At 41.6% G+C, this 10,947-nt stretch overlaps 1 protein-coding gene across 2 annotated transcripts in view; it reads left to right on the top strand.

Annotated features, from left to right (window-relative positions):
• Positions 1 to 9,256, top strand: part of ACTR10 (actin-related protein 10 homolog) — a 14,504-nt gene extending 5,248 nt beyond the window's left edge. Inside the window, exons 5-14 of one of the 2 annotated variants that reach the window (XM_019474799.1) lie at positions 67 to 174; positions 540 to 607; positions 911 to 990; positions 1,402 to 1,437; positions 3,023 to 3,102; positions 3,193 to 3,266; positions 3,724 to 3,805; positions 5,260 to 5,461; positions 6,985 to 7,207; positions 9,082 to 9,256. In XM_019474799.1, coding sequence (XP_019330344.1) covers positions 67 to 174; positions 540 to 607; positions 911 to 990; positions 1,402 to 1,437; positions 3,023 to 3,102; positions 3,193 to 3,266; positions 3,724 to 3,805; positions 5,260 to 5,461; positions 6,985 to 7,166 — 912 coding nt within the window. In that variant the 3' untranslated portion in view covers positions 7,167 to 7,207; positions 9,082 to 9,256. Of the gene's footprint in view, positions 1 to 66; positions 175 to 539; positions 608 to 910; positions 991 to 1,401; positions 1,438 to 3,022; positions 3,103 to 3,192; positions 3,267 to 3,723; positions 3,806 to 5,259; positions 5,462 to 6,984; positions 8,683 to 9,081 lie in introns of those variants that run through there. The other variant, XM_019474798.1, reaches the window with a different exon arrangement.
• Positions 9,257 to 10,947: the final 1,691 nt, after the last annotated feature.

Genomic DNA, 10,947 nt, shown 5'->3' with positions numbered 1-10,947 from the left:
TGTTGTTTTTTTCCCCCCCCCCCCCCCCCCCCCCCCCTGTCAATTGTCCTTCTGGTTTCCATGCAGGTACCTTCCGTTTTGTTTGCTCCAAGTCATCTAATGTCTCTGCTGACACTTGGGATCAATTCTGCCATGGTGCTAGACTGTGGATATGCAGAAAGCTTGGTGCTGCCCGTATCCTTTAATATACACAAACAAAATTTTCAGCAATAAGGCTATCGTGACAAGGTGATATTTTTATAGACTTCAGGTGTGCTAAGAAGTAATGGGAACAGATCAGCCAGTCCAGCTTTTGACTATAAGATACTATGACTTGGGGAATCTCTTCACAGCTGACATGCTAAATCTGTGTTCCCTCGAAACTTGGGAAGAGTGGTTCATAACTCCAGCCTCTGTATACTAGAAATTAGTTTTGGAGAAAAGCAGTTGGAAAGTTTTTCAAATAGCTAATGCAAGAGAACGTTGAGGGGAAAAAGCATTTAATTCCAACAGACTGAAAACTCGTAACAAAAAAGGTCAATTTCCTGATCTTCATGTAGATATATGAGGGAATTCCGATTCTCAGCTGCTGGGGTTCTCTTCCTTTGGGAGGAAAGGCTATCCACAAGTAAGTGCACAGTTATACATTCCAAGTTAGCGGTGATTTATTTGTGAAAGTTCACCTTTGACTAATGACCAAAGGTTCCTATTGAACATGACCTAAATCATAACTGTTGCTGCGACAGCGTCTGGTTTTTAACGTTACCACTGGCTTTTCTTGATGTAGTAAAAGCTGTGGAAATCAGATCTGCTTCAGTTTATATTTAGAAGAACGTACCTGAAGGGAATAAATACTGTCCCTTAAGCGTAATATAGAGAATCAGCCTGAGTTAATAGCTATCTTTAACTAACTTAATGTGTGATATTTTAGGGAGCTGGAGTATCAGTTGTTGGAGCAGTGCACAGTTGATACAGGATTAGCCAAAGGACAAAGCCTTCCATCTGTGATGGGTAAGGTCTGTTTGCTGTGGCATATGTGCTGTGAATTTGCACTGGGGAAAGTGGATTAATACTGACAGAGAATAAAATGAGCTTAGTATTCACCGCATCTTACGTGATCTACTTTCATGATTTCTTTCTCCATATTTAACAAGTGTATTATTTTTGTGATAAGCCACTCATAACAGCAGGCTTGAATGAAGGCTGAGATAAAACTTCTGTAGTAATTTTTCAGTATGTTTTGAGAGAAGACAAGCTTTTTATTTCTGTTCTTAATATTCTTTCTTCCTTAGAAATCTTTAAAAGCTGCTGTCAAAGTGAAACTTTAATGTACTAAATGTAATTCAAACTTAGTTTCATTCTTAAATTCTCTTTTCTACTTCAAAAGCTTTTGTTCTAAGTTGGTTTTTTTTTTTATTTCAGGCTCGGTTCCAGAAGATATAGTAGAGGATATAAAAGGTAAAATTTTCTGCTTCGTGAAACTCTCGTTTATTAAGTTGCGCAGTAGAGTATGATAATAACAAGTGTGCAATACTTTACATTTAGGAATTTATTTTATCTTCTCTGTTTATCATATTTCTCACCTACTGGAAGAAATTGCAGTGTTCTTCCTCTTTGAAAGCAAAACCAAAACCATGTTGAATTCCTCTTTCAGCTTTAGCCTATGTGTTGTTAAGACGTAGCTCGTAGATAGATTTGGTAGACTGGCGCAGAAAGAGTATTACACTATTGTATATATCCTGTCATCAGCAGGTCAGGTTAACTTCGTGTTGCATTTGTTAACTACTGACATTTTGTTTGCTGCGTATGAACGTGTACAGTGTGTACTCTACGTGGGACTTAGAGTTAGCAGATCTAATGTTCAAAACCTGTTATCATAGATATGTTTTGGTTGCAAATGCAGCATTTAAGCAGTCTTAACATCATGGCATAAGAATACTTTAAGTTAATTTTGTTTATAAATTGACCAGGAAGGCTCAAGTTGCCTTAAAGTCAATTTTGCACAAAAAATAAAGTATGCGTAAAAGACATTTTGGCATGTTAATCAGGTAGGCAAGATGAGTCAAGGACTACATTTACACCAGAAAAAAGAGAGTCTATCTTTGGGCAGAACTTGGATGAATTCCTATGTAATGTTTCATGTGCAACAGATATAAAAATATATATAATAATAGAAACTATATATAATCATAGAAAATAGAAACTAGTATATATCTCTTGGGCCAAATTAGGAAGAAATCCATCAGCCAAATGCAAAATAACTTAAATGGAGCTGGTGCTTTGTCAAATGGAAGTTGTTTTTCTAATTCCTGGACTTGAACGCAATTTTATGACCAGTTCTGGTTTTTATTCAGTCTTTTGGAACCAGGTGTAATATGCTAGGGTTGAAACTGATTGCCTGTGTATTGAAGGGTTATTTCTTTGTAACAGACATTTATGAAGAAGATACTCATTTCTGCCAGATATAAATAAATAAGTATATAATATCACTAACAGCTGGGATACAAATGAAATTGTGCTCTGTCAGTGTTGCCTGGAGAAAAAAAAACTGCTCTGTCAGTGTTGCCTGGAGAAAAAAACCAACCTTTGGAATTCTTAGGGTGCTGAAGAGTTGTACTAGGAAAAATATTGCATGATTACAGCTTGTTTAGAAAATGAACAATGTCCTATTTGAAGCTATGGTGCAAGACCCTCAATGGTGTGTTTGACAGCAGACTACAACCCCTGGCACCTTGTGGTAACCGAAGGCACAGTTAGTAACGTCCCTCTGTCTTTAAATCTTATGTAGCTTGTCTGAGAAAGAAATCTTGCCTGTCCTAGCATAGTTTTGGTGTCGGCTTCATTTAAACTCATGGTCTAGATAGCATCTGAACTCTGCTGAAGTGTAGAGACAGTTTTTCTTTGCATTTATTTGATAATGTCTTGGACCAGCAAGGGCCTGAAGTGTGTGTTCTTCTTTAAAGTAGGCAAAATTACTGTCTTGATTGGTGATGAAAGGATCCAACAAAGTCTCTTTTCTGCCCCTTTCTTTTCTTTCATGGAGTCCGCACTTGTTTTGTGAGTGATCTCCAACGTGGACTGAAAATCCAAGCAGCCAAGTTCAACATTGATGGCAGTGCTGAGGTGGGTGGAGAATGAAGCTTATCCTAGTCTTTTGAAGTGGATGTAGCCTTTTTGGCCTCTAAAATAACGCACGTACGTTTTTATTTCTAGCGTCCTTCACCGCCTCCAGACGTGGACTATCCTTTAGATGGAGAAAAGATTCTCCATGTTGTTGGCCCCATCAGGTGAGAAATACCACAGCAGAGTATTTATCTTTAGGAGGATATATTTTCAACTCTAAACGCACATAAATTTTCATAAAATTGAGTTTTAATGAAACACTTGCATATGCTTTTAATGTCTCTTAAATTAAGGCTTTGTGCTGGGCACAGTGCAAGCCCATAATAAGAGGTGTCGGCCTCTCCAGAGAGCTCGCAGTTGAAGATGAAAGCAAACAGATTGGAGGGATGGGGGAAACAGAAATGGAGTATTAATGCATGATGATGAGACAGGTTTAGTGAAGCGAACGAGGCATTGTCTCCTCCCCGTTGGCACCGCCTGGTGCGTGGATGTGTGACAGAAGAAGTAGTGATGATGTGTCAGCAGGAAGTCTGCAGTTATTTCCAGCCCTGCTGTTCGTGAGTGTTAGCTCATAGTGTGGTATTGCTTCTCATTAACACTCATTTCCTGTCTTTTCAACAGAGACTCCGTTGTCGAAATACTGTTTGAACAGGATAATGAAGAGACTTCTGTTGCCACTTTGATCTTAGATTCGCTCGTTCAGGTATCTTTTATATTATAAACCATTTATTGGATGCCTCCAGCTTCAGGAAACCTGCTGTAATAAATGAGTCTTTCTAGAGTAACACCCTTCTGACTGCAGGTTGCGATTGGTTGAAAAAGTTTAGCACAGCATGACTCCTAGGGTTCTGCCACGTGATGCATTTCTGTGGGGTAGTAAGTCACCGTGTGTCATCCACTCTGTGATTGTTTTCTTACTCTTTGGTGTACTGCAACGTGTCTAGGACAGTTTTTGAAGAAAGGCAGTGCTCGCCCCTCAGCAAAAGTGATAAACTAGCTTGCGTTTATTTGGGAGTGAGGCTCTACATATGTAATGACGAAGGAGTAGCTAATACTTGGTGTTATAGGAATTACACTGCTTACACTGAAATGACACAGGTATTCTGTTTCTTCTTTTTTCAAGGTGTTTTGCTAAGAGTTAGACTTTGACTCCTGCAGACTGCTGGCTGACCTAAGATAGAATAAAATTAATCTGGCCATCTCTATTACAGGCAGTATATTAAATATATTATGGAAAATTTTCTTGGCATATACAAACGCTTCATTTCTTATTATATTTAGGAAAAAAATGATTAGAAAACCACTATAAATGGAAATTTTCATTATATGGTGGTATATGTATGTTAATTAAAGTTGACTTCCTGTAGTTATTGATGCCTTTTAAATTAGTTTGCTGAGACGTAATTTATTGGAGAGCCATAGGCTTGGATGACAAGACAAACATTTCAATTAGAATTCCTTATGAAAACAAATTGTTTAACAAGATCTGTGCCTGGACCCCTCACCTCTGTACCTCTAGGCATTTACCTTGCATCACTCTCTGGCCAAAGGAAAGACAAATGTTAAATTTACAAGTGTTAAAGAGCGTCCAGTTACTTCCGCTGGACAAGAGGACCACAGCAGTCTGGAATTTTTCTCAAAGGGATAGCGCAGATCTGTTTGTGAGGGGCGGAGCTGACAAAGCTTGGTCTTCTCATGCCTGTGTGTCTTCTGGTTGGATTATCTGATGCCTGAGGCGAGCTCCAGCAGAAACCTTTTCTGCCGCTGAGACTTTGGTAGCACCTTTCTCCCACATGGAGCTAAAAAGCATCAGTCTCGTGTAACAGTTTTCCCTCTCCGAGAGCACTGGTTGAGGCTTCACCTCTCTCTGGCACATCTTCTCCCAGAACTCATGGGAATTACTGTCACTGATACCTCTGTCCTCTGTTGTCTTGGCCTGTCTCAGCTGAAGGGCTTTACAGGGACACAGTGTGCTCATTAAGCCTCAACTGGGCAGTTCCTTAAGCCTGGTTTTCTTGGGAAGTCTGGATAAAAAATGATGTAGGTTATGTTTTGGCTAATTATGAGAAAACGGCAATTGAAGTGTGTAGAAAGACCTTTGAATGCTTGTACATGTCACTTTAACTAAAGTGGTTTTTTTTATTCCTGTTGCATTAGTGTCCCATAGACACCAGGAAGCAGTTGGCAGAGAACTTGGTAGTTATTGGTGGCACCGCTATGTTGCCGGGATTCCTTCACAGGCTCATGGCCGAAATCAGATACCTGGTAGAGAAACCGAAATACAAAGAAGCACTTGCCACTAAAACCTTCAGAATTCACACTCCACCTGCCAAACCCAACTGTGTGGCCTGGCTGGGAGGTAAGACTGAAAACAACTGTTAAGCAAAGGCACAAAGTGGAAAAACAAACCTTCCAAGTGGGATTTGTAATGAATAAATAGCGGTAAAAATTAGGCGAACTATTGAAATTAAGCTGCATTGGAGCTCTGTGGAATTGTTATGCCCTCCTGGAAGAAATCTTGTGGAGTAAAGCTCCCTCAGGGACATCTGGAGGGCAGAGTGGCACTGCAGGTGATGGAGCTTTAAACAGGTGATGTGCAATTTGAAACAGCGGTGTGGAAGATGAGGTGTGGACTCAAGTGCAGTACAGGGCTACTGCCATATGGTGGCACCAGTAAAGCGAGTAGGCAGAGCAGAGGCCTGCTGCGTGTAGGAAGATCTGCTTATTGAAAAAACAAGTTTAATTACTGACTGAGGAGCTGTGAGCTGTGGAGAGGCTGGAGGCTGCTAACTCCCCGTGCTGTTCCCAACTGCCAATAACAAATAAAGCAACTCTGCGATGGATTTTGGATGCTGTACCGGCAAGTGAGGGAAAAAGAAGGGCTTTCCATTGCTAGCAGCTCTTTTCAGGAAGGTGCTCAGGTTGATAAGAATTCATGCTTTTGTAAGCTTTCGGTATATAAGCTGAGCCCATCTGGTATGTATGAGGAACTAACTTTAACTGTAAAGGTAGGTTTTTATTTCCATGTGCTTTGAAATGTAAATGTTTATCAAATTCTAGTTTTCAAACCTTTTGAGTCTACTTTTAGGATTAGCAAACGACTGATTTATATGCACCAAGTTCTCTGATACCTTTCTTCACTGGCAGTGCTGGTCAGCTGCTGTGGTCTGAATCTTCTCGCAGCTTGCGTAAACTTCTTATGGGTATTGTGTGACACCCTTTTTGGGGAGAGGAAATTTCCTTAAACGCAAGGTGGTTTGCTTAAAGTGCTTAAAATCAAAACTTCTAGGAAACTTTGTCGTAAGAAGCAGGTCAGCTAGGCCAGTTTTGCTGTCAGCAGAGACTAGATGATTCTTTGCTTTCAGTTACTTTCAAGGGACATAAATGGAAGCAATTTGGGATTAGCTGGGCTGCTGAAAAGGAAAGCGGCTAGATCCTTTCATTCCTTTAACTTTTGGGACAGAGCTGAAACAGAATAGTGGAGATTCTTAATGGGAAGAAGTAGAAAAAGAAATTCATTGTGACACCCTTTTTGGGGAGAGGAAATTTCCTTAAATGCAAGGTGGTTTGCTTAAAGTGCTTAAAATCAAAACTTCTAGGAAACTTTGTCGTAAGAAGCAGGTCAGCTAGGCCAGTTTTGCTGTCAGCAGAGACTAGATGATTCTTTGCTTTCAGTTACTTTCAAGGGACATAAATGGAAGCAATTTGGGATTAGCTGGGCTGCTGAAAAGGAAAGCGGCTAGATCCTTTCATTCCTTTAACTTTTGGGACAGAGCTGAAACAGAATAGTGGAGATTCTTAATGGGAAGAAGTAGAAAAAGAAATTCATTGCATCAAATTAATGCAACATTTTTTTTTTTGTTTCCCCCCCCAATAATGTAGGAGCCATTTTTGGAGCACTTCAGGACATACTTGGGAGCCGCTCTGTGTCCAAAGAATATTACAGCCAGACAGGCCGCATACCTGACTGGTGCTGTCTTAATAATCCTCCACTGGAAATGATGTTTGATGTTGGAAAAGCACCCCCACCGTTGATGAAGAGGGCTTTTTCTACTGAGAAATAAGCACCTAAATGCTACAGAAGGATTCTCCTCATCTATTTCAAGTAGATATATATGCATTGGCGCTTTTTTTTTCGTATTAAGTAATTGGTGTGTAACTGTCAAATATGAACAATGTGGATGTTTTGGGGGAGTATGGTGGTAGGTACTAACACTATTTAAAATCAGTTATAGTTTAAAAACTTAACTCTGGCAGCTACTGTGCTATTTCATCCTCTTCCGAAGAAATTCTATACCATCGTGAGTTGTAGCCTACTGAGTTGTTTGTTATTTATCTGTATAGTAAATGACATTGTTGAGAGAATTTGTTTTTAGATATTTTGATTTTAAATATGCTTAGAAGAATGAAGGACAGTCTACTGTGGGAAACATGTATGGAAGCTTTTCTGCCAAATTCTGTATTAAAATATTCCACCCTTGAATCACATGTGAGGAAATGGTTTGGGGCTGTTTAGCAAAGGTGCTGGAGCAGTATTTCCCCTGGACACAGTCCTGTTTTTTGAGAGTTTTGGCAGAGAACTCTTCTGCCTGTAATTCTCACATAGTGCTGAGCTAACAACTCTCCCAGTATCTCTCCTCCGAGAAAGAATTCGACCATGTAAGAATGATAAATGAGTGTGGGGAAATCTTGAGTCTCTTATTGAAATGTCAACCTCAAAAGTCACTTCTTTGCCCTCCTTCCCACCATCAGAAATATTAAACTTCGTTGTCCCACAGCAATATGGATTAAATGAAAATACAATACAAAGTGCGTTGCTTAAGGAAAAAAAAAAGTACATTTGGATATTAACACTGTATTTAGGAACTGTTGGCAAATTAATAGGCTCTTACAGCAATGCTGTAACTTTACGTATTGAAGGAGAAGGAGCACTCCTGTGGGAAAACAAACATATGTTTCCATTCTGCTGCTAGTGCTGCTGGTTTTGGTTTGTCACGATTCTCACCATCCTTCCATAATACTGCTGTGAATTAACTTTGCACGCAGAGCTGTGGCTCCCGGTTGGCACTCCAGGCAGTGCCAGTGCATCTCGGCAGCATCGTGTCTTGGGAGAGGGGTTTCCCCCGGCCTCAAATACCACTAAACTTGCAGGCAACGTGCTGAATTCAGCTCGCTGACTAAATGGTGACCCTGCTGGTATCTGTTGATTACTGAGGTTTAAATCCTACTCTGAGGAGTAATTGTTTATCTCAGATTTGGGGAGATAGTATTCATAAAGTTATTGGAGGTGGTGGAGTCTTTTATTGCCACAAACATGCTTTTTGTGACTGATTTCCCATGCTGTCTGCTAGCTACCTGCTGTGGTTCCTGAAGCACGTTTCTTGAAGTTAAGCATATATTTAAAGAAACGTTCTTGTGGTGAAACTTAAATGCCATAGCATGCTGCCCTGTGTGAAGTAAGCTTCTGCACGATTTTGTCATTCCGTTTCATACATGCTTTACCTTAACATATGGTGTTAGTTGGCACATGGTAGGACATACTCCTTCTTATCTTAATGGTTTTCAAATTAAAAAAAAAAACAAACCCAAAAAACCAGGGATGCTGCTTAAAGTGTTAGCCTGTCTAAAAAAAAAAAAACAAACCCAAAAAAACAGGGATGCTGCTTAAAGTGTTAGCCTGTTGTAGGCGAGACTTTGCTGGTTGGTAACGGTGACCTGACAGTATTACCATGGATGATTTCTCTCCAGAGGTGCTGGCGGGTGTATTTTTAAATTGCCTTTTTCCTACTTCAGATGAGCTGCGTGGCTGTTACACAGACAGCATGGTTGCGAGTGCTTGTTAATGGTTGTTTTATAGTCCTGGGATGAGGTTGGTCTTGTAGAGATCATTTCTTAGTCCTCAAAGCACGATGGGGCCTGACCAGTGCCTCCCTGCGCTGATGTGAGAGTCTCCAGTCCAAACACTTTCTGGGTTTCCAGGTCAAACAAGTTGCGATTACCCATGCAGAGGAGCTTTTCTGCGGCAGCCTGAGGATGAGAATGGCATGCCGCGACACAGAAACAGGTTCTTCAAAATGTACTGCGTTGTGTTCTGTCTGTCAGGTCTGAACTTGGAAAAACGGATTAAACGCTATAGGTAGATACCTCTGCTCCCATTGTGTCTGGTATTTCGCGTTCTTCTACATCTTAGGGTTCTTCCCTTGCTTGATTGCTTCTGTAAGCCTACGATTAATGGTTTCATTTCCTTTGGGATGGTCATTCCCCAGCAGGTTCCTCAAATACCAGCATTCCCCTTGTTTTCTTGAGTGTTCAGGACCTTTGCTCTGACTGCGCTTGTTCCCCCTTACCAACTCGGTTTTATCTCCCCTGCAGTGAGACCGAGGACTACGGGGTTGCGTGCAAGTCGAGAGCATCCCCTCCGACAGGGCCCTGCTACGTGGTGCGCTGCTCAGCTGCACTGCCCCGCCATAGCCTTTCTCCCAAGGCATAACCCCTACAGGGCCGGGCAGGAGACTTGAGGATCCAGCTGATTCTGGCGAGAAAACCTGTGGGTGAGGTCTGGTTCTCCTTACGGGGCTGAACAGGGGAGGAGCAATGGAGTCTAATGCTTAGTGCATGAGGTTGACTCGGCTGGAGCGGTCTTTGGCAAGGATTTGGGATATCAGTAGGTTTCTGAGTGACTTCAGAAAGTATACATGATTGCAACAGTTATGCTTAATAAAGCAAAATGGATAAACATGCAGTTTTTGGACACTAGCCTGCTTCATCCCTGTTCTTAACTTACAAATTGTTCTTAACAATCTGTGGCGTGATTACAGGCTTGATAAAATAGAGGCTATTTCCTCGTAAGGTGCAGAGAGCCATCCTTATGCCTGGGTAAAGAACATTCAGACCCAAGCTCTGCTGCTCATTTCCATTTATAATTTGAATAATTGGGATGCAGCTCCGTGACCCAGATTGTGTCTTGCCTCAGTAAGAACTGAGCCAGAGCCTACCGAGGCTTGCTCCTGAGAGAAGAGTTTGCCATCGGCACGAGTCCTGCGGAGCTGGGAGGGATTACTCATGTCCATAAGTAGTTCTCAGTGGGAAGGATACGCAGGGGAGATTAAACTCCTACAGAGCCTGTGTTCGTGGTGGTGCAATGATGTCATTTTCCTGAACTGCAGCAGGCTGCAGCTGAGGAAGTTCAGAATATTCTTAGCCCTTCCCTTTTCAGGGGTATTTCGGTACCGCTGTGCGCTTGTACTCTGGGACCTTTCGCAAGCCCGGCGTGTTCTGCCACCTCATCTTCGTTCTGTCCCCTCTTCTCTTTTCCTGTGGGGTTTCTGCATCATTCAACAGCTGCTGTTTCACACTGCACGACCAGGAATCCTAACTCCTATGTTACTAGCAGGTTTAAGTGCAGAGTCCCATGACCTGTTAAGGACAGAAACGGGATTCTTATTTCATTGAAGGGGTGAGAAAAGGCTATTATCTGCTTTTCTGGATGGCTAGCCCTGGAAATCCCTTAGAGGTCACATCTGAAATGTGTTACCATGTAGAAAGGGATTTGGCTTTTTTTTTTTTTTCTTCCCCCTGGCCTAAACGTTGTAGTTCTTCTCTCCCTGGCATGGCAGGGATCCGTGGATCCTCACAGCAGACAAATTCACAGTGAACTCAAATGTTTTATCAGGAAGGACAGTGACAGACGCAAACCCCTGCAGTAACTGGAGGTTTTTCCTCTGAAGTTCCTGATTCTGGACTGGACGCCGTTCCTGAAGGTTGGTGTTAGCCAAGCAAACAGCTCCAGCCAAGCTGAGTCCTTCTGAGAGGAGGAATATTTTGAAATATTCACGAGCATGGCCT

The sequence above is a fragment of the Aptenodytes forsteri genome, unplaced genomic scaffold (assembly GCF_000699145.1).
Source record: "Aptenodytes forsteri isolate BGI_AS27 unplaced genomic scaffold, ASM69914v1 Scaffold76, whole genome shotgun sequence".
Classification (NCBI taxonomy): domain Eukaryota; kingdom Metazoa; phylum Chordata; class Aves; order Sphenisciformes; family Spheniscidae; genus Aptenodytes; species Aptenodytes forsteri.
The sequence above is the reverse complement of the archived record's forward strand: the minus strand, read 5'-3'. Positions and strand labels throughout refer to the sequence as shown.